At 40.5% G+C, this 27,727-nt stretch overlaps 3 protein-coding genes across 4 annotated transcripts; 2 read left to right on the plus strand and 1 right to left on the minus strand.

Moving 5' to 3' along the window:
• The first annotated feature begins 1,618 nt into the window (after nt 1-1,618).
• Nucleotides 1,619-14,215, plus strand: LOC124299663 (uncharacterized). The gene is made up of 4 exons (XM_046752933.1): nt 1,619-1,738; nt 13,657-13,752; nt 13,821-13,968; nt 14,055-14,215. The coding sequence occupies exons 1-4, from the start codon at nt 1,619-1,621 to the stop codon at nt 14,213-14,215; spliced, it is 525 nt and encodes a 174-aa protein (XP_046608889.1).
• Nucleotides 14,216-14,245: 30 nt separating this feature from the next.
• On the minus strand, nt 14,246-22,553 carry LOC124300283 (ATP-binding cassette sub-family C member 10). 2 transcript variants are annotated; one of them, XM_046754200.1, is made up of 19 exons: nt 22,362-22,551; nt 21,693-21,853; nt 21,464-21,553; nt 21,138-21,252; nt 20,792-21,024; nt 20,281-20,550; nt 19,805-20,090; nt 19,504-19,727; nt 19,072-19,309; nt 18,718-18,986; nt 18,411-18,638; nt 18,120-18,331; nt 17,164-18,025; nt 16,854-17,080; nt 16,271-16,777; nt 15,994-16,185; nt 15,607-15,850; nt 15,317-15,456; nt 14,246-15,168 (listed from the first exon to the last, which is right to left on the minus strand). In XM_046754200.1, exons 2-19 carry the CDS (start codon nt 21,834-21,836, stop codon nt 15,051-15,053), a joined length of 4,599 nt encoding a protein of 1,532 aa, XP_046610156.1. In that variant the 5' UTR covers nt 21,837-21,853; nt 22,362-22,551; the 3' UTR covers nt 14,246-15,050. The 2 variants fall into 2 exon arrangements, with proteins under 2 accessions (XP_046610156.1, XP_046610155.1); XM_046754199.1 differs by having other exon boundaries at nt 20,792-21,553; nt 22,362-22,553.
• Nucleotides 22,554-22,604: 51 nt separating this feature from the next.
• LOC124300284 (coiled-coil domain-containing protein 97) lies at nt 22,605-24,418 on the plus strand. The gene is made up of 3 exons (XM_046754201.1): nt 22,605-23,646; nt 23,840-24,002; nt 24,096-24,418. The coding sequence occupies exons 1-3, from the start codon at nt 22,727-22,729 to the stop codon at nt 24,150-24,152; spliced, it is 1,140 nt and encodes a 379-aa protein (XP_046610157.1). The 5' UTR covers nt 22,605-22,726; the 3' UTR covers nt 24,153-24,418.
• The last annotated feature ends 3,309 nt before the right edge of the window (nt 24,419-27,727 follow it).

Consider the following 27,727-nt stretch of genomic DNA (forward strand, 5'->3'; position numbering starts at 1 on the left):
TCCGGCCTCTCGTCGTCTCTGCCCGACATGATAACTCGAGTAATTTGAAATTTGCTTCTCGTTTTTTTTTTTTTCCTTATCCTTTTCTCGGTGAATTTTTCAGGCCATTTTGCTTTCCTTCATCCTTGCAACTCGGTATAACAGAAACCGCGAGTTGACCCGACTCGTTTTTATTCGTGTTTTGCTTGTTTTTAAACTTGATGAGCCTCGTGACTCGGCGGTTATCCGCATTCGTGCAGCAAGCAGAGAGCAAAAATGAGAAAAATAACGTTTGCTGCTTTGTTACTGGGCTTAGAACAGAAGTTAAGAGGACAAGTGAGGCGGTTGTCCGTATCTCGAGGCAAGAAAACGTCTGACGCTCTTGCGCGTATAGACGTTAAGCTTTATGGCAAAGTACCCAAAGTAATGTTTTAATGTGCCACCGTAACGACGTTAAACGACTCTTCACGAGAGAAAGCAAAGCTTTCGCCCAAAGTCAAGTCAAGTTATACATACAAGGTTATAACGAAGAAAGATAAAAATCACGGCTTTCGCACTCTTCGCGTCCACCTAAAAGCTCTTTAATTTCTTCACCGCGCTTGAATTATTCCAATACAGAAAGAAATGTCACTTCTCGTTAGCAGAAACAATTTCACAATCAGTATCGTTGCACGGAATAAAACCGATTCTTGTAGGTGAGTTATGGGGCAAATAAAAGTAAACAGAGGTGATCAAACCGTAAATTAAAAATTATCCATCGCGGTTCGGAGTATAACTCACTAAAACTGGGAGTTCGAGAAGTCAGTTTCTGTAGTTATACACGCGTATATTCCCAGGGTAAAATAACTTTCGGATCGAATCATATATTCCCCGCGGTCAACAGTCGCCTACGTACAGACGAAGTAATAACAGGCCCTGAAATATTCATTGAATAGTTTGAACGATCGACTTGAGTTGGACCTGATATTGGTAGACGCATTCAATTTGTGGTGAAATCCTTGGTTTACATCATACTCTAGATCACGAGAAAACAGCCCTTGATTTGAAATATACATATTATACCGTGTGTAGGATTATACCCATAATTATTTATGAAGATGAAACGATGAGATATCTCTGACATTTAATTACGATCGCAACTTTGTTTACGTTAATTCTCGTGCCAGCAAATGGGTCGGAGATCGTCAGATGCGTACAGCTTTCGCATGAAATTATCAACGTGTAATACCTACTACCGGCAGTATTTAATACCGGAAAATGCGTGAATCTGAACATGCTGCGTAAATATGACGTTTGATTAATAATTTCAAAACTCTTCGGTTAAGCTCAAAATACTTGTGCCATAACCATCAATTTTCTAAAACGGAAAATATGTTCTGAGACTTCAAAGCGACGTAGAGTAGAAAATATGTGGCACACGGAACAATTTTTGTCACAACACGGACAGTGTATTTTTTGAAATTTATAAAATAGCGGAGACTCGATTGAAACTTTGCAATGGTGATGGTAAAACGTTTTGCCGCAAAAGCGGCAATCGGTCGAAGTAACCTCACCGCAGCGGCGGACTTCAGGTTACATTTTCGTTGAAAATTGCCTCGAATTTCGTCCGGCAGCCAAAGTCCGACGGTTAATTAGAAATATGGCGAAACTGGGGACCAAGGACGTTGGCTCATTGTACGCCGGGGGATCCTTGGGATCCTTGACGTGTTCAGTGATCTTTGACACTTGTAAGACCTCCGAGTGGAGCACGCCCTGGATGGTCTCCAGTTTCACCCGCGGGGTTCGAACACGCGTGTAAGCTCCGGGGTACGAGACGCTTTCCCGAAAACACGTGTAACTTCCAATTGGCCGAGCACGGAGTCGATCGGTCAAAGATTCCTGTCAGGGTTCCCTAATTAGGTTAAGCAAATTGTGGGGTTCGGTAGAACGGTCAGTCAGCCGTCAAACTGCAATAAGGCGTACCAATGTATGAGGAAATGAGTAAATAGCGGACCGGAATTCACAAGCTTTATTCGACTCTGTTACACCTGATAGCTCTGATCATTAATCACGTTTAATTGTTACACTGCAGTGGATGCTGTTCATGCATCTATCATTTTACTCTGAATGGTAAACTCCGAGATCACTTTATGCAAATTATGTTATAATTAACTGAAACTTACGATAAAATTGGCAAATTTCACCAGAATACAACTTTCATAGAGCATACTACGAATCGCTTGTAATAACTGTATTTAATGTGGTAACACAGACTTTTTGTCACTGTACAACCGAAAATATATTCAGCTTTTCACGTATTTCTGATTGCCTCTCAAATTTTGATCATTTTTCATAAATGATTGTGAATTTCAGTTTTTTGCTGGAAATTAGGATATTATTACTGGCGCATGTGACTTGAGTATAACAGAAAATGTATTTATATGGTCTTGACGAAAAATCGTTTGAATTTCAGTAACTGACAACTCATACATTGCAGAACTCAGTTGTATCTTATCATTCTTTTTTCCCTCTAATTGTACCGTTGGGAGGTGGTAAAAAACTAAGAGAATAAAAAAGAGCAATTCTGTTTCCCTGGCTACCACCAAACGCACAGATACAAGGGACACGAACTTACTCCAACGAATACTTAAAGCGGATAGAATAGAGAAATACGAGATAAGTGTTTGTAAAAAACGCCGCAAGTCGGTACAGAAAATACTTATTAATCTTACGCGCTGTAAAGTGTTTCAACTCTGCAGCTGGCGATTAATTTTTTTCATGCACAATTATTCCCCTCATACCGAAAAAATAACTTCGAAGAAAAATTGCGCGTTCATTGTAATTTGCACAGAGTTGCAAATTATTATATCCATGATCGTAATACTCGAGGAAATACGTTCGCGAACCTCGATATGCTCGGATGTAGCCGCGTGTAGCAATAATTTTAATTGAAGTGCTGCATTGCAGCGATACGGCTATATTTTTTTCGCACACATTTTTTGAAACGTCAACGCAACGCGTGCGGCCGCCTAGCTTTATTCCACTGCTGATGGACCTCGACGGTCTCCGACGGTCGACGACGCCACTTGGGTCGGCTGCACTCATCCACTTGGCGACAACCCGGCGCGTATGCGAAACTCCGTCACGGAATATACAGACCTAGCCAAGTTTCCCCCGTGATTACGCGTGTGCGTAAGTACCTAGGTACACACACCACATTTGCACACATTTTGCACGTTGAACTTGTGCAACGCGCGCGATGATCCTCGCGAGAAGCCTGCTTCCGCCTCACGTGGCATTTTTAACAGAAAAAAGTAAGCACGTTTGAACGTCATGTCCAATTTTATGAAAACGGTTGTCGATGCGGATTCGTTTACCGACACTTACCGACTCTTAGCCAAGTCGCAAACCTTTTTCGAAAATTCAACCGAATCACAATCGGGACATTCTAGAAAAAGGTTTGCGTCTTTGCTAAGTGTCGGTAAGTGTGATTATGGGAATCCGTATCCAAAACCAACCTTGCGTACCTGCTGTAGTAGAAATATTTTGACTTTAATAAACGAAAGATATACTGAACTACGAAAAGTGTAAACAAAAGAAAAAACTTTGCTACTACGATAAAATTATTCAATATTAAAGCGTAATGTCATTATACAGTTATCACTGAAACGAAGAGTTCAGTTTTTAACCACTTCATGACGAGGCGCTCGATTTCGCTTGTACAAGAAAAAATCCTGCCTTGTAGAATCAGGGATGCATGATTATTCTACCACCGGTTTCACTGTATTCAACTCAATTCGAATCCACTAACTAAACACTTTGAAGCAGTGCAGTTATACAATATCCCATGGCTGCCAAGTCAATTACAAATCTGCGAATTTTATTACAATTTTCTCAACGACATAAAGCCGGCTTTTAATTTTTACAAATGAACAGCAGACTCCTCTCCTTTTTTTATTAGCTTTACAATCGTAGATTAATTCTGGTTCCATGATTCGTCATCTCAATATTATTGAACTGGTTATATTTCTTAATGCTTCTTCCAGAGACAATCGAAGGATTGATCGGCTTTCCAAAGCCTAGGAAACTGCGACGTGTTCCAGGTGTCGAGTAACGTATTTACGAGTTGTATTTACAGATGTGTCGCCGGCTCGTTCCGTAATCCGTATAAACACGGAAGACCGACAGCGCGGAAACCCTGAGAGCAAGAGAAATCTTTTGGGTATACCAGAAGACACGGCTCTCGAAGCTCTCCAAACCACGAAAACAAACCCCACTTCCAGAGCCGAACACCAAAACCATCCAAACCAGAACTTATCCGGAATACCCAACCCATTATTTGAGGAGAACGTTCTTTAAACCGTTCCATGGTGCTCACGGGTTGCAGCTGCGCTCAGGCACTGGGAGAAAGGGTGAAGAATTTTTTACCGATTGATCAAGAATATTTCTTGCGTCTTAATTTCACCAGGCAATATTCAAGTCACTAGTTTGTTACTCCTAATTTGAGGTATTAAAAAATTAATCCTAAATTGTACAACAAAGGACTTGGGCACTCATCGAGTCCTCAAAGACACAGCATGGGGTCATTCAAATCAAAAACTCCATCATTCCCCGACCTTTTCAACAATTTGTCGTCTCAAGTCATTTCGGTGCATCATTAAGTGGTGTAAACTGGTTCAGAAATCATTCAAACTTATTTAGTGATGTGTTTTGCAGTTGATTTTGAAGAAACAGAATTTCACTAGTAGCAGAATCTCTTATAACCCTTGAGGTTGAAAAAAATGGCTAATACCCTGCACCCAATAGGAATTGGAATTTCGGAATGCAAGAATAGAGAAAGTAGAACCTTGCGCAACGTGGAGAAACGTGTAAAATCGCAGTCTGATACGCAGCGAAGCGTGCCAGACAATTCTGGGAAAGACAGTGCACACTGACAATCCTGGAATCTCCACACCGTGCGCTTTTTCCTGTCGTATTACAGTAACGTAAATCAAGTCCCGGCTATCCGGCAACTCTAGCAAGGTTGACATAGTTTCACTGTGGAAAAGGTCCGACCGAGGAATAATCGAATGTGCAGGGTGCGTCGCAGGGGTAGAAAAAGAGCAGTTCTCCGTTGTCTGTCCTCCAGGTGTTGGTGAAGCAGCCACCGTTCCAGTATCACGTACACGTCGCTCTTTTGTTTCTTCCAAAAGCTCGGTGCAGTTCGAGGGTGCAACGACTGCAGCGATTGGCTCGAGTTTCCTTTCGAGAAACGAGACCCCGTCTCTCATCCCTGCACCAGGTTGTATAACCTTCGTGCCGCGGGAGGTTCCGGTGAATTAGTGAAATGACTCCGACACCAGCTCCGGCGCCTTCCGCGCTTCCTCGTCCTCGTCCTCGCCCTCCCCATATCATCCGCCTTATTATTACTCGTTCACATTTTATTCCGCACGGCATCATCTCCAACGCATTAGAATATTACTCCGGTGTTTTGCTTGCCGTCGCGGTCTACATGTATATAAGTGCAACAACACGACCACCGACACGACATCACGACACGCGGTACACGTACTGCAACATGTCGTACACCTTATACCGCATTCGTTTCGCAAATTAATTCCTTTGCGGTTGAAATTACACCGCCGACGGAAATGCCTCGAGGCATAATCCACTCCGGCTCAAAGTCGCCTTTCCTCCCATCCGCGTAAACTGTGATCTACTCTACCATTACATCTGGAATTGCTCCAGTTTCGTCCTCTGAGTACAGTCCTCATCCTGGCGCATGTCACCTTCGCTTACCATCGTCAACTGATCGCATTCCCAATCTGTGTACGGTTTGTCTCCACTTTGGAACGGCACTACGGCATATTCTTTACTTGGTTCTTCTCAATCTGCTTGGATCCAAGGTATGTGCAACTCCATTTTCTTTCGATTGAATTATTTCGATACTCGAGGATTGCGAGGACAGTCTGAAACACGTTCACGTTTTGTAAACATACTTCTTGATGTATAATCCAAAGAAAATAATTCTAGCGTCGATACGTAGCGCACGAACGCCGAGCAGCAAGGTAGGTACATCGGAATTTTTAATCTCTCCAAGAATGGCATCAGAGTTTTAATCTTCTTTTTCGTAACGGTTTATTTATGTTTATTCTTTTGATCCGTCTCCTTTTATTTTCTACTACAGGGAAAAGAAACGATTGTGCTGCATGGATTGTAGGTAGACTGCACACCTTATACATATACGTGTACGATACTCAATTCTACCTGCTAGTGACAAACGCGGGAAAATTTACTACACCTATAAAGTGAATATTATATGAAGTTTTAATTACAAACCGATGATTGTTCATCCATAAAAATACTGATACGGGTATCTATGGATCGTTCTATCCATCCGCCTCTCCTTATAACTTCGCAGTTCGCGTAGAGGGGGATTTGAGGACCAAGGTCCCGAAGAAGGGTGGCCGTCCCGAGGCTTTCACCTTTCCCTTGGGATACAGGTAACTACCGAGCGGAAACGAACACCGTTCGTCGACCGTGAACGCGGGTTTTAGCTTTGATGGGGTATAACATGTATGGAGTAGCAGGAATAAGAGATTCGGCCCTCTTATTAGGTCAGCCGTTCATCCGACTGTGAATTCGAGAGAGCGTCCTTTCGGTCCTCGCCTCATATCTCCATACGATTGTCGATTCACTATACGTGATGAACTTATTCATGTGCTTAAGTAATGCGCATAAAAAAATTAAACATAATTCATCTTACTCTCAGATCGTTATTTATTTGGAAGTAACTTTGTTCAACGATAATTGATGACGAAACTTATAGTTCGTCATCGTCTAGAAAATTACCGTCATTCATTCATCCACTTCACGCACACGCAAACGATTACTTAGAAACTAATAATCACATTTCCAAATGTTAAATACAGCGCAATATATGTATACAGGAGAATTCTTTGACGTCGGAATGAATTCAATGAAACTGAGGACTTATCTTTATTCGTGAGGTATCGTTGAGTCGGCCACGGTTTATTTTACGTCTAATATCCCCAAACAGGATTCGTCGATACTTGAATCCATACAAAAATTATAAATTTAGATCGTCCGACGACCAACTGACTTGCTGCAACAGACTCACCATTTCTCTTGCATGTGTATGAACACCTTCGTGTTTACTCTTACAGTGAATCCTGCGAAATCTCGGGTACCATGACATCCGAACTGGTAATTTTTATGAACGGATTCATTCCTTGTCAACAAAATATATCAAGTACAGATAACGTTGGCACGATCAATGTGTCAATTGAGGAGTGAAAGGTTCGAGGGTCAAGGGTTAAGGGTGCAGAATCGGTGACACGTGAAATTAGCCACTTTTGTTGAAGAAGACGAGCGGCTGAAAGACCTCGGACAACGGAGAGAAAGAAAAATAACCCGACGTCGGAATAAATACAGCTTGAAGTTGAAAAAAGAGTATGAAACCTAAATCACGTGTATACACTGTATGTATAAGTCACGTATGAAAAAACGGGATGTCGACTGTCTGGCGCACATTTTACGAAGAGAAACGTAGACTCGCGGAACATGTGCGGCTACGTCAAGCCGCCGCACCGTCATGATTTGATTTTAAGAATGAATTATACGTTTTTGAGCTATCGACAAAGGTGAAACTATGTCCAAGCCATTCTTGCCATCGCGCTCTTCGGTGTGATGTGGCACTCGATGCTTGGACACGGTCGAAAAAGATTTTTAGGCCGATATAAAATCGCAAGTGAGTCGACAACGGCCGCCATGTTGTTTACGTACCAACGTTTGAGTTCATTTATCGAACATTCTACAAATGTTAGGCTATGTTTTCGTGTTCTTTTGTTTCTTTTTTTTTATTTGCGATACGAGTCGAGTTATCCGCAGCTGACCTGGATCCGATTCACACTTCTTTGTGCATTGTGAAAAACTTACTTTTAAAGTTGAACTGTATACGTGTATGCGTGAGTACTTATGTTTTTGTCAAGATGGGTTACGGTTCCCTCTTGAATCCATCAAGGACAAAAACGTACCTCTTTGATCTCTCTTTCCCCGCGAGTACGAATCCAGGTCAAGCCTGGCGTGATCCTTGGAACCTACTTCTGAAACATAATTACTTACTGCAATTAGGTCGTTTTGCAGTCGACAATTAAACGGTATTATTCGTTGAAGCATCAAAGAGGGTGCAGCGAAATTTTACCCAGACCATCGCCGATGTTTAAATTCTCACGGAGGATCGGGGAAAAATATTTCCTTTGTCAAAAATTTATTTTACATCTGTATCGTACTCGCTCGATTTCCGAGGGCCCCCCATGGAGGCGTAAAATTTTTTACAGCTGCAGGACGGCGTATGTGTGAAATACGGAGACGCGTGACCGGGTTGTTACCAGAACCTCGAGGTAGTTTAGTACACGTATCGTAACGGAGCGTGGAACGTAAAAAATATTCTTAGCACACTGCACAGCAAGAGTTGAAGAAGTCGGAGAAGGAAGGAAAGACCGAATAAAGGACGGTCTGCGTTCTCCAGCCTAGCGTCCTTCCTCCTCCTCCTCTTCCTCCTCCTCCTCCTTCTCCCCCTCCTCCTCCTCGCCGGGCACGGCTTACTCAAATATTTATGTTATTAATACACCAAAAGCAATAAGTATGAGTATAAGGTTACCGCCCTTTGAAGCTGCCGATGTTCACGTTCCTTACCCTTAACTCGCAACCTCGGTAATACGCTGCTGGTGCTGCTGCTGCTCATTCCGCACAACGATCATCGGCGCCCGTTTGCTTTACTTATACATATTATACGAATACTTCGCCATTTGAATTCCACTGACTCTGTAGTCTGCTCCCAGAATTTGGAAGATGGTAAAGATTAGACTTTTGTGGCATTACAATGCTACAGAAATATGATTCGAACAGGTTAGTTTACAGATTGAAAATCGAAATTACACGCGGAGCATATTTATTTTTTATCCTTTGCCCAAGCCGAAGGACAATTCGGGATATCGGACGCGTGCAATATATCTTCTCGCGGAGAGAACGGATCAGGAAAAAAGGAAGGACTCACCCTACCAAAATTTGGAAATAAATAACGATGCCTCAACCCTCTCGAAGGGCGAATAATATTGGTTTAGGTAAGGGGGCAGGAATTGTCCGACTAATAGGGAGCTAATAACTTATTTGTCTAGCTCTAGAGAGCAGCCGCTGCGCCCGTTTTCAAGTGTATAACGACCCTAATAAAAGGAATAAAAGTGAGAAACGGTCTCAGGAGAAGATGTATAAAAAAGAGGAGTTATGACTCGACTAATCCCGTGTATCGCTGCGGCGACGTAACTCATATTCTGTATCACGATGTGACATAATGTCCGACTCCGGGTTATCCTTAAAGGCCTGTACGCAACTCTTCGGATGGGTGTATAAAAAGATTTGAATTATGAGCGGAGTACCGCGCATCGGCGACCTAGGGCAAGAAAACGCCAGACGCGTAGCTGCCGAGGGCGGAAAGTCGGATGAGGGAATCTTGGAGGCGTACAGCCAACAGGGGGAGATTTATTTCAAGCTGCAGGGTAATTTTCGAAGGGGTCTTTTTCCGAATTACGACAACGAGAGACTCGGAATAGGAGCTCGGCCATCCAGCATCCAGCATCCAGCATCCAGCATCCAGCATCCAGCATCTGCGCGGCGGTAAGAGAAGTCGATTTTAATGAGGTATGCGCCTCGCATGCAACCCGTGACCGCTAAATGGTAGCAGCTGTTCATTTGTCGTCGATTTGTCAAACCCACACGGATTACAAATTTATGCTTATTTCTCACCCTTAATTACCCCGTTTTGTTCTACGAAGATACTCAGCGGACATCCCGAACTGTGAGTTGACTTCACTTTTGGCCGCTTCCGCACTGAGCCATTCCATTTGGATCTCGAAGCGATTCTCTCCGGAATTGAAAACTTCTCCAATAAGGACAAAATTTACTCGATTAGACCTGGTGAAAAATTAGCTTTTCAAGCTACGAAACCCCGATTGTTTTGGAAGCTGTACGTTCTAACTGAAGTCGATTATTCTAGTTGGTGCAAAATGTTTGAAAATGATTAACTAACGACGAGTAATGACAAGATCTGATATGGCAAACGATATAACTGCAGCCGCATTCCGTGTAACGCATCTATTCTTAAATAATTATACAACGTAAATTATCCGTCCTAAATACTTTATAATACGAAGACCAGACTGCCTGATAATTCAGTAATCACGAACGTGAATTTCACTGTTCTCGTCGTACTAGAAATAGGACATATAATCGTTCGAAGTCAGTTGGTACTTGGAAATAATGATTTACGTCCATATATGAATACCTCGTATATCTGGACGTGTTCTCGAAACCGCCGAAGGAGCAAAGTGTGTACAATCAATCATCCGCTTGTTCGCAGACGAGATCGTATCAATTAGCACCTTTCCTCAAACGTGGGTGCATCCTTCGGCTTTGCAGGATGCGCGTAAGTAAAAGAATAATTGTGTCTGTATATAATATACAATCGTAATTACAGACTTGGCGTGTGCAGATTTATGCGCATGAGAACATATTCAGATGTAGATATGGACTTGTACGAGATACATAACGCACAAGAAGTATCACGTAGTAAACCTTTCTGTAAAGTACAGGCAGAAGGACGGCGAAACGATTTCGTCGAGACAAATTAACCAAATAAAAGAGGAGACGGGAAAGAAATCGTTAAAAATTAATGAAATTTATCCCTGTAAAGTGTATACATAAATACAGAGACGCCTGTAAGACGTCATTAAAATAATAATTGATACGTTTTTACCGAGTAATTAATGACTACCCTCCGCACGAGCTGTAAGCTTCAGCTCCTCGCGCAAGGTGGTATTTTGTTGCTGGTGCTGGTGCAGCGGTGTTGGATTATCGTAATGTAATTACAAAACTTATAATTACAAACGCCAGTTCGCGTTTGACTAAACTCGTCGGAAATTTTTCACTTCTTTTCTCTGCCTCCCCTTCGTTCTTCCTCCTCGATTTCCTTCTTCTCTCTGTTTACACTGACTTCGAACGAATGAAAGGTGTGCACGTCGTTCACTCTCCCCTGTATTTTCCAACTTATATCCGTTACACGCGTTGCAATTACCGCAGAATTTCCTCCGCTACTCTTGATTATATTTTTTCAAGTAGTGTATAAGCATGTACGCATACTTCATACGTCGTACCTGAAGTTACACAAAAAATCTACACCTACGTATCTTCAATTTGTTTAAAATTTTCCTTCCTCAATTTTTACATCCACGGATCATAATTGTCTGTAGCTATAAAATGTGCTGATCAAAAGATGAATTTTAGAGAATTTCCATAAGAGACAATCAATTCATATGTTTAGATAAATTTAAAAAACTAGTTCGATATTCACCCGATTGAAGGGGAGAAGAAAAATTCATCGCTAGGGATGAAATAGCTCGTTAACACTCGAATAGTGACACAAGTCTTCATGAGCCAATTGGGATGATCACGTTCTTTAGAAAGAAAAAAAAAACATTTCAAAAATGAAGCGACACGTGTATATTTTGTACGAATGCAGCTTATCCAGACGCGTACGTGCACAGTGCGAAGTTGAGAATCGCAAATGCGGGGGTAATGAATACACATCCGTATTGCACAGAGTTAAGTAGGTACGTAAATTTCCTCGGTTTCGCGTATTCATTCGGCAAACAATATCGTTTCGTTCCCGAATGGTATATATGTATATATATATACATATTCGCATTGAGAATGACGCGGGGAATTGAACGAGGCATTCACGCCGACTATGTCTTCATTATAAGGCGATGAAAACTAATGAGCTGCAAGGCTGGCTAATTTACACCTCGTTTTTTAATTGCCTCCTCCTGCATTCGGATAAAGAATCCGCACCGTGTAACCTCGGAGGAAAACGTCTCGCGTATAACGTAGGCAAGGCTACCCTAGAAAACACTTCGGACCCCTCTTGTAATGCACTCTAAACGGATAAACCTGGTATTTAATCCGTCCAACACTCTCGTAAAACGCCGGCTTCGCTCACATGAACGACGAATCTCGTTTCAATATAGTATTGCATACACGACTGCTAAAGCATAAGCGATGAGGAAATGGGAAAAAATGTGATAATCGGATTGAAGGAAAAGTGAATGTCCTGCCGGAAAGAAGGGCGGAAACCGTGAAAAAGAAATCCGATTTTGCCAATAGTCGAGTTTAAAAAAAACATCAGTTTAATAATCGTATAGATTGCAAAAAAAAAAAAAAAAAACAAAAAAAAATGGAGACTAAAATATTTTCTTCCCTGTAGCAAAACATATTCCAATCGTACTTAGAAAAGTTTCCACTGACTAGGAATACTTAATTTTTGAGTTTCTTTCACCGTTTAGTGCTAATTTTGTGACCTAAGAGCGACCGATTTCTAATCTTTTTTCAGCAAATTTTGTCGGTCAATTAGTGATTCACACGTGGTGTGAGAAATTAAGGAGATTAGTTGGCCGGAATCGATTACTTTTTCATATTAATCTGATTGCGACTGGAGTATTGATCAAAATATTTTATTTGTAATTTAAGAAAATCTTTTTAAAAACATAACGTTGCGAAATAATGGAATTGTAAACAATGGCTTAGATATCGATGTTTCATTTCAAATGAGTTCGAAATAGTTAAAAACCTAGTAGATTCGTTCGATTCCACTCTACGATGTCTCATTTTGTTGAGATTTTTTCCACAGAAAAATTCAATGACTCACTTTTTCTTTATCATGTCGAAATCGCTAAATACTTAATTTTTACAGTAAGTATTATACCGATATTGATTATTATGAAAAAAAAAAAAAAATGGCAATAGATCCTTCAATAATAGCTTCCTCAATAAAATCCGCCAGATTTATAACGATTTCGAAATAATTCAAAGTAAAACGTCGATAATCCAAAAGCTTTTTCTTGTATAACCCCATTTGTTTGTCTATATTTGTATTTTTAAAAAGGATCTTCGTACCCTTACCAATGTAATAGTTTGCCCAAGACTATCTACTCGGGACTATCTCGTAGTAAAATTATTATAAAACATAATTCACAATTGTACGACTCGATGATAGCGTGTCGTAAGTAGGGGAGGGTTTCCCGGCTCTCTGACATAGGTATAAACGACGCTCGGCAAAGAAACAAGAACAATGCAGTTAACGACGAGTCATTTGTTAGGAAGATATGTACGTTACGGTAGAATTGTTTGCCCGAGGAAGCGAAAGTTACACGGCAAAGTTTCCGCACAATTTGACTTAGAGCTTTCGGGGTTAACGGTCAAGGATCAGTCAGCCCCTTTGTTTGATGGACCGCGGACGCAAGGTGAGAACGCCACAAACTCACTCACCACTCGGTGTTACTCTGCACTTTCCTCCGAGACTTCCTGCAATGTTTACCTATGCAAATTGTTCGCAAGTTGTAAGTTCTGCAGGTGTGACATCCGCGTTGTCGGCGAGACGGAGACGGAATTCTAAGTCGGCCCGATCCTAACTTTTGCCCGTATTAAATTCTACAGGAAAGGAATCGTTTACTTTTATACGCGAAGGCAGAAATTTACTTTGCAATATTTAATACGCTGTGAATTTACTAAAAATTTTGGAATAATGAAGGGTTCGTACTTTTGGAACACGCGTAAACTGATCGAAAAAATTGACCATTTTTACAGGCTTTCGCCTACGCCGATGTCGAGGGTAAGAAATTCTTAACGAAGCATCAATACAAGATTGCGATGACCGCGATGTTTGGATTTTGTCCGGATAAAGTGAGATTTCAGGACAACCGCGTCAATTAAAATCGACGTATTTCAATTATAACGCACATTTTTCAAAGTGGGATATCAAGCAGATGTTGGCCGATACTTCAAATAACGGAAATTTAATCACCTTCCAAAAATTCCAAAATTCGGTCAGGAGGAAAATCGATTCTTCTGAAAATTTTCTCGATTTTGACTACTTCTTCACCTGCCTCGATGGGAATTGTGAGCGTTCGCAAATTTATATTCGGAACCATTGAAACCCCAAAATTTGACGGCCCTTAAGCTTTCAATATTGCAACATGTTTCAGCTAAGGGTTACCTAATTTTCGACGATCTGTTGACCGCCGCAGAGGAGGTGAATTTGAAAATACCGCCAGTGATTCTGAAAGGCGCTTTCAAAGAATTGGATCACGACAGGAAAGGATTTATAAGAATGCATGATTTTGTGGCAATGATGCGATGCAGATGAGATTCAGATTCACAGCGTGTTTCATTTTTCACAAATTTTATCTTCAATCAGCGTCAAAAAATATTCATATACGTGTATAACACATAATCTATCAATACCATAAACGAACATTCTCTTTTTATTATCAATAATTCATATGTAGTAATGATACGTATAACGTTAAGGAACGTAATTCGGAACAGTTTACCATATTCTCTTATTATAAACTAGGACTGTGTAGTTGCGTAATAAACTCGTTTCATTCGCAACTCATTTTACAACCCCTTTACTCAATCTGATGATAATTTTTTAAAACGTTTGCAAATGTCCACGATCGCAAAAAAATGCCGGTACTGTAAAGTAACCTTTTTCTCAAAATTTCTGCGTTTCTGCAAAACTCTACACAGATTTTTTTGTGAAAGTTGGAAGTTTTTTCGATCATCAAGCTTCTTCAGATTGGCTTTAAATTTTCAAGTGTTGTTCAATTGTACTTTATTCACAATTTTCTCAGGTATTCCCTCACGGAAAAAACCCTCAACGTGGGTGTAAATTCGTACCCTCAACTTTCTTTCCTGTGGCAATCTAGCATTATCTCTATACGATACGATACGAATTTACACCCAAGTTGAGGGTTTTTTCCGCGAGGATACGCGTGTACTTTTTTACAGACGCATATCGCTTTACTTACTTACAATTAGCGAAAAATAATGTATACATATAATATTCGTTACTCTAAATATCACTATATTTTTACACAGTCACAGATTTGAAAAATTGTTACGTTGTATAACGTAAAACGTAATATGTGAATTCTGCAGATAGAGCAGAGGCTCAAAAATGTTACGTTGTACCCAAATCACTCTTTTTCAGAAAACTCTTGACTTGCAAGTTGATAAAAATACGAAGTCGAATCTTGCATCAGTATGTCTGGTTCGTCGAATTCGAGTACTTCTCCATCACCCATTACCAAGACCCTGTAATTCGTATAAATGAAAACAGTTTTTTAATTTCAATACCGCAGGTGGTAAAAGGCTTTGTCAAATTGAATGGAAAGGAAAGCAGAGACTATTGCTGTTCATGCGAAAATATGAGATTTCACATTTTTACGAAAAAACCACTCACCTATCACAGTGAAGAATCGTTCTTATTCTGTGAGCAATTGTAATAACAGTCGCGCTTCTGAATGAAGACTTGATCGTTGTTTGAATATATTTATCTGTCTGTTGATCAACGTTTGCGGTTGCTTCGTCGATACACAAAATCTGTGGTAAAAGAAAAAATAATTTTCGAGTATCGGATATTACATACATACATTTTACACAGCTCAAAAGAAACGCGGAAAAACGAAGAACGTAAAATTTTTGTTCCAAAGTCATGTTTAGCGACTCATTAGTGGGCGAGAAAAGTCTGACCTTCGCATTATGCAAAACCGCTCTGACCAAACAGAACAGTTGTTTCTGTCCAGCGCTTAAATTTTTTCCACCTTCATCTAGAACAGCCCCAAGTCCGCCCATCCGATGAACTAGTGAGTGAACTTTGCATTTTTCCAATGCCTTGTACACTTGAGAGTCTGGATACTGGTGCAACGGATCAATGTTTTCTCGAATAGTGCCAAAAAACAGAAACGGGTCCTGTGGAATTATTGACAAACGTGACCTGTAAGCATTTTTAATGAAAAGCATTAGAGCTAAATTGTTACCAAGTATTCTAGCTGGAACGAATGTAACAGCTATTTCACTAGCTCCGTGAGAATTTTACACATTCAGCAAACCGTATGGTAATTACGAGGTGTACTTTACCTCAACGCTTTCAAGCTAAGGCCCATTGTATCTACATTGTCGATTAGTATTTTTCCAGATTCGATCTCGATTAGCCTGAACAGAGATACTAAAATCGAGCTTTTTCCAGCCCCTGTTCGTCCCACGACCCCAATTTTTTCAGCAGGTCTTGTCGTGAAGGAAACTCCGTTTAGAGAAGGTACTAAATGTTCTCTGAAATGCAGATGTTTCACGTGATGAGATATGAGTGTGAAAATTTCGCAATTTGCGTCAAAGCTTAGCTGGTTTCTTCCCCCACCTGTACTTGAGAATGACTTCTTTGAACTCCACAACGCCTTGACTGGGCCATGCATATGGTGGGTGATTGCCGTTCACAGGTTCGCAGGGAGTATTTTCCAAATACTGTTTCACCCTCTCGACAGCAATCATTTCTCTTTCGGTCTCTGTGAACGCGTTCACAACTCCGGATAGAAGCCCGGTGATGGAGAGAGAGTAGGCAATGGTCAGTCCGATTAACCCCGGGTCAGCAACGTCGAACTGGTGTTGAATTACTGCGATCAGAGCAACGCCGCCCAGAAGAGCGACTCCTATGAACTGCAACCTCAAGGCCAGCCATTGAGCCGCAGCTAACGATGCAAATTGGGATTTCTGATTCGCTTCTACGAACAACTCATTCTCTCTCTTGAATCGTGACGTCGCTCTAAATGCTCTGATGCTACTCAGACCCTGCAGTGTTTCGTTGAAGTGACCATAAACTGGGGAAAGAGTTGTGCTGGATAACCTTTTGAGTTCCCTCGAAGTCAGTCTGCAAAAACAAATTGAAAGTTGTGACGTTGACGAAACCAAACAATCCATCAATTCCCATGAAAACGAAAAGATACCTGTAATGGTTTTGCAGCCAATGATACATCGGCACTAATGGTGCGAGGACAAGAAATATCCACGGCAAGCCGTAGATGGTGATGATTATGGATCCGACCAGGCCAAAGAATTGAGCTAGTAAAATATTGGCAATGAATGGCAACGAATCATCTACTGTGTATGTATCAGATGAGAATCTGTTCAATATTCTTCCTAGAGGATGAATGTCAAAGAATGTAGTCCTAGCCTGCAAGAGATTTCATATCGATGAAATTTTTAGAGTTACTCAACGTTTGGAAGTGAACTACTTTTCGAATAAATTGAATATACCTTTAATATTATTTTCAGAAGCTGCTTGTGAATTGTGATCGCAGCTTGAATACCACCGTAGGCAAACAAAAAAGCCCTGAGAAGGGTGCAGAAAGAATTGATTGTGGCGAGAATTCCGTAAATCGTCAAGTAGTATTTGACATTATTTGTTTCATATTCGTCCAAAAACGAAAACAACTTTCCCGTCTGCTGCTGGACGGAGTCAGTGGAGTTCATTGTCGCATTTATGTGCGTAACCCAGTAAGACAACCACAAGTCCGTGAAATTTTTCGATCCTTGCATTAATATCATTGACAAAAATATCGAAATAACCAGATAATTTCCTATTGATTTCAAGTAAGACGTGTAGACGTTGAACTGCACGGTTCCTCTTTCAAAATGTTCTTCACCGAGCAGCGAATCCTTGTCAGCTGAATCCACTGGACCAATATCCTCGGGTAATTCTTTCACGGAAGCTACCTCCAGGTCTGAATCGATCGAATCTGTGGCCAACAAGTATTCTTCCAAGTCCGGCAAGATGTCACTTGGTTTTCCTTGATTAATGACTCTGCCTCTCGACATGTGTACCACTGAATCAGCGTGTATTAAATACTGTGTGTGATGAGTGCATAGGATTCTCGTTTTGTCCTTCAACACACCAAGTATCACTGCTTGGAAAATGTAATTCGCTACTTTCAAATCTAGAGTTGCTAATATATCATCGAGAAGGTATATATCTTTGTCTGCATAAACAGCTCTGGCTAATGTGATTCTAGTCTTCTGTCCTCCGCTCAAACTGTCACCAGATTCACTAACTCCGGTTAAATCCCCTTTTGGTAGATTGTTCAAGTCCTCGGTTAAAGCACATGCTTTCAAAATATTTCTGGAAAAAGGGGACAACTTTTTTTACAGATAACTGTAAATAATCCATTGCATATCATGTAAATGCAATCACACGAATTCATACGATCACTCACTTATACTTGTTATGGTCGTACGCTTTACCAAAGAGAATATTATCCCGAACTGTGGCTCTCTGGAGCCACGGACTCTGTTTAACGTAGCCAAATCCCTTATCCAAGTCGTTAACAGCAATGATTCCATCCTCTTTGGTAATTTCAGCTAAGACAGCATCTAGCAAGGTGGATTTTCCGCTTCCCACTTTTCCCATTATACCAATCAATTGCCCCTGTAAGATGAGAACAATTAGTACCATTTACATGTTCGACTAGTTCATAAGAGTCCGCATAATATAGAACAATATGGACCTTCGGAATGGTGATGTTAATATCCTGCAGAGTAAATGAATTCTCATCCTCGAAAGTAACGATTTTTCGACTGTCCGAACTGGACGCAGGACTGACCATGTTGTTTGAGGCAGGGGCAGGTGGTGAAAAAGTTTCTTGCGTGTTAACTTTGAAAGTAGCATGCCTCAGCATAACATCTATTCCGACAGGCGGATCGGAGTAATACGCGTCTGGATCTAAATCCGGTAACTATAGAAAGTTTCAGAATGATTACTGAAGACTCTAAAAACAATTTCTGCAATAAGCAGCTGCTATAACTGCTACTCACTTCCATAAATCTTTGGATTCTCTTTATCGAGACCCACGCCTCGGTTAGGCCATTCAAAACCCACGGAAACGCGTTCAATGGTCCAATCAACATATTTAACAATGCCATACTGGTAAAGACTGTTTTAGCATCTAGATTGTTGCCGAGCAGCGAATAAGTGGCAAATGTTAGAATGGAAATTAGCACAGGTGTTGTGGCCCAAAAATAGACGCATAAAGCATCCAAGTATTTCCTTCCTTTTAGATATTTGACTTCGCTATCTCTCAATTCTGCAACAATTGATGAAAACATGATTATAACAAGGAACCTTTCCATGATTGACCAAAAGTGTCGATATTTTTTCTATTAACTCACTCAGAATTCTGTCCAGAAAATACTCCTCCCAAACATTAAATCTTATCGTAGTCACACCACGTAATGTTTCACCCATTAGTCGCACCCTCTTATCTTTGCAGTCCATTAGCTTTGTACTTAAGGTTCCAATTTTGTTTGCAATAACCTTATTTATGGGAATTAAAATAATCGCAAATGCGACTCCAGCAAGGAATGATATTCCTAATTGATTATGTAGAAGGTACAAAGTTACCACCAACTGGAAAAAGCATCGAAGATCTATTACAGTCATTGTTCAACCGAAAAACTGTCCGAATAATTTCCCCCAAGCATTTTCATTTTAAATGACTTTAGATATCAATCGAATAACGACTGCTCTCAGATCTGTAGCTTTCTCAGCAGTGAGTTACTGTTGAGGATCAACAGAATTCTTTTATAAACATGCATATTCACCTGCAAAGGAATACTCCATAAAGTGTGAAAACTTGGGCAACTGTTGACAATTCTGTCGGCATCTGTACTCATGAAGTTGACAATTTCACCGAATGTGAATTCCTTGGTTAACTCAATATTGGAAGAATGCAAAGTTTTTCTGTACACTAATGTGACTATAGCCGCTCTCATTTTCAATCCAATAACCGAACTCCAGAAAGTAAAGTGAGAATTGCAAAAGGCTCCTGTAAAAAAAAAATTGTATGCTACAAGATTTCAGATTTCTTAATTCCGTTGTATGAAAAATAAACACCTAACTCACCTGCTAATGTAGATAAAAAAAGTAAAGCTGCGTACATGTAACCGAGCGAGAGCTGTTCGCTTTTATCTTCAATAAATCCAACCAGTTTATTTAGCAATATGGGTCCCATAAATCCGGAACAATCGGCAATAAATTTCAAAATACCAACGGCGTAACATTGGATACCAAAACACTTGTGCAACAGTTTCAATAACGAAATGCGAGGTGCTTCTGACACAACTAATGTTTCTGGAATATATGACGCCGAAGTTGCATCAACACTGAGGTAACCTCTACGTTTATGGATCTGGAATACCAAATTTTGCAGTTGAAATGTTGAGCGACTTAATTTGCCTGACAGTACCAATGATTCGTAAAGTGTGAACAGCAAGCCACCTTCCTTCTTACATCTCTCAACTAGATTTTAACAGATTAAACTTATACTAAATATAGAAACGCCATATTTATGCAAATGGAAATAATCTTCTCGTACAGACCTGATCATGGATATAGCGATTCACATCATGGCTGACACTAGAGGTACTGACATCAACGGGGAGATCGTACAAGTCATCAGAATGATTCAGGAGTCCTTTCACTCCTTTTTGCATGAGCGGCGTAACCCAGTGAAACAGCAGCTTTGAAATAACAGTTGCATCTTCCATAGCAGTTCCGAGATAACTCGGGTCTCGCTCTTCAAGAAAGCCATCGTGAAAGAATGTAACAGAATGACCATGACTGTTCAAGAGAGCTGTGTGCTCCCCTACCTGTGACAAGATTTTTTTTTTACATGTTTTACCGAGTATCTACATTTGCTATGCCAGTTACCAGATATTACAGCATCTGTGTCATTCAACACCGATGGTAAGAATTTCAAGAAGTAAGGTATTGAGGGTACATTTTAAATCAGTTTTCTGGAGAAACGAAACTAAAAATGGAAGAAACTTGAAGAAAAATTTCGGACTCTAAAACGATGACGCTAAAACATAAAGGTGTAGAAATACTTGCCTGACTATGTTCGACGAAGCTTGCACTGCCTGGGATTAGCGTTATAGCGTACAAGATTAAGAGCATTACAGTGGCGATGCTGAACCCAAGTGAAAGATTTGGCAGTGTATCGTCAAGGGGAGCGTGTTTGACGTGAGAACGTAACAGCAGAATAGAAATACCCATTAATAGAAAAAGTAGAGCTCTGATGGACACAGGACCGCGTGGGTTAAACTGATTTCCATTGCTAAGGCCTAGTAGAAAACAGAAATGAACAACCCAAGCTAAGCCTTCAGTTCCGGCTACCAAGTAATCAATAGGCTTTGCCGACGTGGCTACGTTTTCGATGTTATTATATACTACATAACTATGAGTATCTTCTCGAACAGCTGAAGAACTTGTCGCAGTATGTGGAAGACTGTTGTTTTGATGGAAAATGCCTTTGACCGCAGTACCAGTTTTTTGCATAACTTCTTCAGCTTCTACAACAATGTTAGGTTCATTTGCATCTGTCGTAGGCTTGATGACGATGAATGGAATATTCAAATTACTGTCACTGTCAGCACTTTTATCATTGATATTCGCAATGTCACGATGCAACGGAAGCATTGTTGCATTGCTCAATATGATGTACGCTTTGATGATAGGCAGTAATGCTAGACATGCGGTTATAAAAAGTCTGAGCACAATTACATAATAAGTGCGGTTTGACCGTGAAATCAACACTGTTCGTTTTCCACAATAGTAAGCTGATAGCATTGCCAAAAAAGCAAGGACTGGAATCTGTAGAACATATAAGAAAAATTAATTAGGGGTAATATCCTTCAAGAATCTTGTTTATCTACATTCACTCAGTCAGTCTGTGATTTAAGTAGTTCGAAAGCTTATATTTATAATTATAATCCGCTGAATAAATTTCTACCTGCAGGCATAACTGCTGAAAGCATGTGCCAAGGTCGCGTGTATTGGGATTAATGGGTCTTATGCTACCTCTGATCCCGCACAGCTCAGTCCAGTTCCAGTGCCATAGTCCATTATCATCGCCATCCATTGTCATATAGTCCATTGTGATTAAATGAGGAACTGCGAACAAATTGGTAAAATATCTCTTATAGCCAAAAATGTAGCCAAGATTATACAAATCCGAAAATGTGAAGACAAAAGCTCATCCCCCGGCATCTTACCCATAAATTTCCTTATGAAAACTTCGATTGATTCAAAATAACTAAAATTAATCCGGCGGATTGTAGAGTGGAAACAAAAACCAACAACAATTCATGGCCAAAAGAGGACAATTATTAGCTGCACAAAAGCAAACACGTCGTTTGACACGTGTGCTGCAGGGCGCGTATTCGCTTATATTCTCATGTAAAATTCTCTGCAGATCTCGTGAAATCCGTATTCGGCTTAAGATTGAGAGGAATAAAAGCATATTTCTACTTTTTTTAGATCGTAGAGAGGATTGAAATTGATTTAAACGGCTCGAAAATCAATTTCACAAAAATCGAAGTGGCAACTGGCGAAAAGCCACGGATTTTGACAAGTAAACATAACCTCAAGACATATTTTGTATTACACGATAACGAATTACCTGGTCTCACGAGCTGTTCTTCATAATAACCTCTCCGTTTCTTACCGCTGTCACTTTTCAATCGAATGCAAACTCTCGCTGAGAAAAGTCTTGTGCATGAAATATCGAGCCGACGGCTTGTTTTCTTTGTCACCGAAAAGTTCCGAAGGAAACTTCCCGCAGTTCTTATATCTTGTCTTACCTATTTGCTTACACCATTGGTGTAAGTTACCCGCAGTGATTCACTAGCAGACGACAGGGAGTTTTAAGGTTATGTTCGGTGAGTTGACGCGGGTGACGCGCAGTCTGCGTGACACAGTGACAAACTTAAATAAACTTTAGAGAATTGTGACTTTGAGCCGGTGATATTTGCGTGACATTTATTGATGAGTAAGGACGAAGGTTCGACAATAACATCCGCAACAGCAGCAGCAGCAGACAATAATCAAGAAGCGAATATGACGGTCGACAGGGAGGCCGGAGATTCTGAAACGAGCAAAACCGCCGAGCAGGCAATTCTCTTCGAGGAGATGATCGCCTGCGTGGCAAATTCCAAGGCGATATTCAAGAGCCAGCAGAAGAACGACCCGGACTTGACAGTTGAGGAAAAGGCGAGCATCGCGAGCGACCTGCTCCACAAAAATCGCTCCATGTTCCTCTCCAGGTTCGGCAGGTTTCTGCGCGGCGAACATCTTCGGTACTTCAGCGAGCCTCTTGATCGGCCGGACTACGAAGTCGTATTCCACGTGAACAGACTGCGCCGCTTTCACAACCGCTCGCAGAGGCGAGTCGACGTGAAAAATCGCAGGTACCAGGCCTTAAAATCGCTTATTGAAAAGGGCGAGTACTTCAGCGAGACGGAGATGATGCGGAGGAATCCCCTACTTTACGAACACCTGGTAGGCCAGTACCTTACCGAGGAGCAGAAAAAAGCCAGAGACAATATCGACACCCAGAATATTACGTTCGTCAATCTTCTGCTCGAAAGCATTCAGCGGGACGGGACCAGGAACTTAAAGAAAGAGCAGCAGGATGCCGAGGACGATGTCATGGAAGAGAACGACTCGGACGACGATTTCGAGGGTGCCGTTGACCCCGAGGATGACTCTGAAATTAGGGGAGACTCCCGGTGGGGCGAGATGCCCGGCCAGTCGTCAAACCCGTACGAAAAGGAGGCCAAGGAAAAGAAAACTGAGAGCTTCTACCGCGAAATTTCAACCAAGGAGCGGCAAGTTCTTAGAGACGAATTCATTACCAATATGTATCACAGTTTCTTGAATGGGAGGGACAAGGACTTCGACTACAGGTATAACATCTTCGTTAACCAAACATTGCCGCAAATCAGAATGTATTAAAAGCGCATTTTCAGTATTTAAATCGCAAAAACGAATGCCGTGGATTCTAATCGTTCGAAATTTAAATTTGAAAATAAGCTGCGCGAGCGGTGCTGTCATCTAGAAAAAACCGTTGGATCGATAGCGTTGTGTTCTGTGTTTCAGCACCGTCGACGACGAGGAATCGTATGATAACGTAGATCTGCGGACCCAGGATGAGGAGGAAAAGTATTTCGACTCGGAATCACCAGAGACAATTGAAGAGGGCAAAATGGAGGAGGGAGAATCCAGTGAGGATGAACTGGATAAATATATGAAATCGTTGCAGGTTAAATAAAAATATTGATTACGGAAGAACTTGTTTTCACTATTCTTTTAATTCTTGGCTCCGTATAGATATTTGCTAATTTTTTTCAAATAGGAAACGCCCACTCCGATCGAGCTCGCCGACAAAGTTGAGAAGCAAACGATACATTGAACGGCGTCAGCGTAATTCCTTTATTCATGAGTTTGTAAATATGTATCCGTTTTTTGTTTCAATTAAATTAATTTTCTTTATCACTTACTAATGATCAGAAACCTAAATAGGGTCTTCACTTATTGCATTACTATACCTAAGTTCAAACATCCTAATCGTCAAAGCTGTCACAAATGCACGATAAACTTAAGCTTACGTATACTTTGAATATTCAATGCGAATCAATACAGTTGTAATTGTATAATAAACCTGTGTATATTAGATGACGAAGATGTTTTCTGCCTTAAATTCCTTTGGTATTGTAAAAACAGACGAATGTCCCGCTCAGATTGGTAAATATTATTGCACGGAATCATCTCTCTCATAGGCGAAGTGCGGAACAATTTCGTCAATGTCCGCCAGACCTGTTGACCCAAATTGCCAATTAATTAAACGAGTATCTGCTGTCAAACACAGTCATCAACGCTCATGCGAAGTGATAATAATAATGATAGTAATCACACCGCCGAACGAAGTACACTCTTTGAGTCCGCTTATTCGGGGTTCACATGTTCGATTTTCACTCGATAATCATACCTGTACGCCCGTTTGCAAAATCGTAATTGCTCTCTATTCACACCGATAAGGGTTCAACGCAATGTACGTTAATACATACGTTGACTGAAGAATAAACTTCAGTCAACGATACACATTTGCCGTTCACGTTGAAATTTGAAATATGTAATATCATCACACGTTGCAATCAGATCTCGCGTGTACAAAGATACCAAGTTTTAATTTTATTAATTTTTTTCATTCTCTCTCACGAGCATCATCTTCGGGTAGTTACATCGTGATTCACTGTGAGAGAATCAATATATATGTAACGCCTAACGGGTATTTCTTGTGAGAATAAAGATTGAATTATTGTGAGTAAACAGTAGGCAAACACACATACACGTGACTTTTGCAAACTAAATTCTCAATTTCAAAACTTCCGTTATAGGTGAATTTAGAACTAAAATAATCTTGCCGTCACCTTGTGTGGCCCAAAACAACATTCGATAACTGACCAGTGATACAAATGATTTTACAGCTGAAATAAAACTCCAAGCGAATCAATGTTGGCCATCTTGATTTTGTATACCGGCATTTGAAATGATGCTGATTTTATTTTCTTTTCTTTTCTTTTCTTTTTTTTTTTTTTGCTACCTAGACCGAGTTGTATATTTGGCGCCGGACATTGGATCAAACGAATCATTATTGCCGTCAGAAACTGGCAAAACATATTCTACAATGCGGTAATTAGTTAGTTCCGAAAATTAATTTAGAAAGTTACGCGCCGCAACAATAAGCGCTAAACCGGGGCCAGCACCTGACGTCCGTTAAGTTAGAATAACCACACGTAAAAAATCAATCAAACTTGGTAGGTATGAAGATGCTCTTTAGTTGCTATTTTGTTCCCCAAGTCTCCATTTTGTTGCTCAAAGCGGTTTTGCCAGAAGCAAAGACGATGCCAAGTCGAGAAAGAGCTGGTAATGAAAAACAATGTCGGACTTATTGTTAGTTGTTATTTAGTTGCTCCGTAACGGTGGTAATCTCAGGTCGTATTTCTGTGACCCTGAAGACCGCCCTCTTACCTTTGCGAAGTATTTTCGAGAAAAAAAAACCAGGCTAAACTGGCAGACCGCCGTGTGTTTGACTAACAATAAATATCAATAACGCTGCGCGCGTAGATTCAAGTACATTGTAAAATTGTGCCGGTTAATTCAAGTTCGCTGTTTTAGATATTCAAACGCAAGCTCACGAGCAGTGAATAAAGATCTATTGCACCAGTTCATTTCTGTGGTTATTGATTTCAAGATCAGAGTTTTCGGAATTATTAACATAACAAAATACCGAAAATAAATGAAATGATTGAAATTCTTGTCTCGCAGAATAGTCTTTGCTTTATTAATCGATAGTTGTCTTCAATTGATATTCGATGAATAAGGTCTTGCTAGACAATTGTAGGGTGTATTTGTTTTTTTTTATCGTAGAAGTACTAAATATTCAACAAAAAATATACACAGGTGTTATCTTTGCGGTGAAATTTAATTATTGAAGAAGATCGCTGGATAGCTCGCCAATAATAAAACCTACATTCGAAGATCCCGACTAGAGATTATAAATAACGTGCTGTGTTGGTACACGTATAAAGGTAAGTTCTCCATTGGTGCTAATGGAACATAATTAATCAGGTAGGTTATATTTATCTGCATGTACCGGTTCAAAAAGTTGGTGAAAAAAATAAAAATAAAAAAAAAAATAAAAATTGTACCAGCGATCATGACCGTGCAAATAACGATACATTGTGTAAATTTTGTACAGCTGGGCGAAGTGTATAATAGATCTAGAAAATGATCAATCGATTTTGATTCGACCGCTTGAAAAACGATGTTAATAGAATATTGAGCGCAGTCTACGACTCGAATGATTCAATTATAGCGATCGTTGATTGAACACGGTCGGTATATTGTATCTATATACGTACAACGCGAACAAATACGCACTGGCAAATTATTCGCGATTCACAATTAATTTATAATAAATGATGAGCATCACGATGGTGAAAATTTTCAGCAAGCATGTTCACGTTGCCGCTAGTAATTCTCGCTTCGCTATCTTCGGACAATTTGAATTATCGCGGTCAGAGTTACCCGCGAATTTCGAGTAACATCAGACAAGCACTTTCAACCACTTGCACGTCTGCATGCCTGTATGCAATAATAATTAGTAAGGCGTTTAACAGTCGACGATGACAATGCATGTCAGGATAGGCGGATTTGGTCACGGAGTCGTCATCCGCGATAATGTATTATAATTGCATCCGAGCCCCTTATATATATGTATATATATATACGTATGTGTGTGTGTGTATATATATATCCATGTGTAAATACGCTTTGCAAATAGACAATCAAGATACGATCTTACGAGTGAACTGTTGTTGCTATTACATACACTCTCACTGCAAGAACCGCGGCCTGCAGCAATAATTCTCGAGTCGCCCGCGGTCTGTGTATTGTATCCGCCACGCATAATTAGCCGAGGCTACTTTTAATTGCCATTTATAATTCGTTAATTCTACACCCGGCTGTTACCTTTTCACGCATTAGCCTCAACGATTTCGCAATTTTCACACCTGTCTTCCCGCATCGCCACATCCAGATGGTATATAAACTGTCAAGAAAGTTTCTGTAATATTCCCAAAATCACACGGCGTAAAATTTCAGGCTTAATATATTCAACACGGACATTCGGATGAACTGTTGAACCTGATCTGCACGGAAACAAGAAGACAAGAAAAAAAAGAAAAAAATTATTAAACCGCCGATCCACCAAAGCTCGCTTCAATTCCAACGACGAGACGTGTAATCCTGAAGTTTCGTAACACGGAAGAAATGGCTGAACTTGGCACAGATTTGAGGCGTGTTCAATTAGGATTTATCTGGCCAGTTCAACGATGTATTTAGCGAGATAAACCGAGATTATATTCCGTCAAGCTGATCGACTGGAATGAGCGGACGTGAGTGGGCGAGAGCGTATCTCATTGC

This window comes from Neodiprion virginianus, chromosome 3, assembly GCF_021901495.1.
Source record: "Neodiprion virginianus isolate iyNeoVirg1 chromosome 3, iyNeoVirg1.1, whole genome shotgun sequence".
Taxonomy (NCBI): Eukaryota; Metazoa; Arthropoda; class Insecta; order Hymenoptera; family Diprionidae; genus Neodiprion; species Neodiprion virginianus.

Coding starts and splice junctions, on each gene's coding strand:
- LOC124300284 (XM_046754201.1), top strand. CDS start 22,727: ATGAGTAAGGACGAAGGTTCGACAATAACATCCGCAACAGCAGCAGCA. Junction 23,647..23,839: donor GACAAGGACTTCGACTACAG/GTATAACATCTT, acceptor TCTGTGTTTCAG/CACCGTCGACGACGAGGAAT. Junction 24,003..24,095: donor AATATATGAAATCGTTGCAG/GTTAAATAAAAA, acceptor TTTTTCAAATAG/GAAACGCCCACTCCGATCGA.
- LOC124300283 (XM_046754199.1), bottom strand. CDS start 21,836: ATGGACTATATGACAATGGATGGCGATGATAATGGACTATGGCACTGG. Junction 20,551..20,791: donor GCTTCGTCGAACATAGTCAG/GCAAGTATTTCT, acceptor ATCTTGTCACAG/GTAGGGGAGCACACAGCTCT. Junction 18,639..18,717: donor GAATCCAAAGATTTATGGAA/GTGAGTAGCAGT, acceptor AACTTTCTATAG/TTACCGGATTTAGATCCAGA.
- LOC124299663 (XM_046752933.1), top strand. CDS start 1,619: ATGGCGAAACTGGGGACCAAGGACGTTGGCTCATTGTACGCCGGGGGA. Junction 1,739..13,656: donor AGTGGAGCACGCCCTGGATG/GTCTCCAGTTTC, acceptor CCATTTTTACAG/GCTTTCGCCTACGCCGATGT. Junction 13,969..14,054: donor CACCTGCCTCGATGGGAATT/GTGAGCGTTCGC, acceptor AACATGTTTCAG/CTAAGGGTTACCTAATTTTC.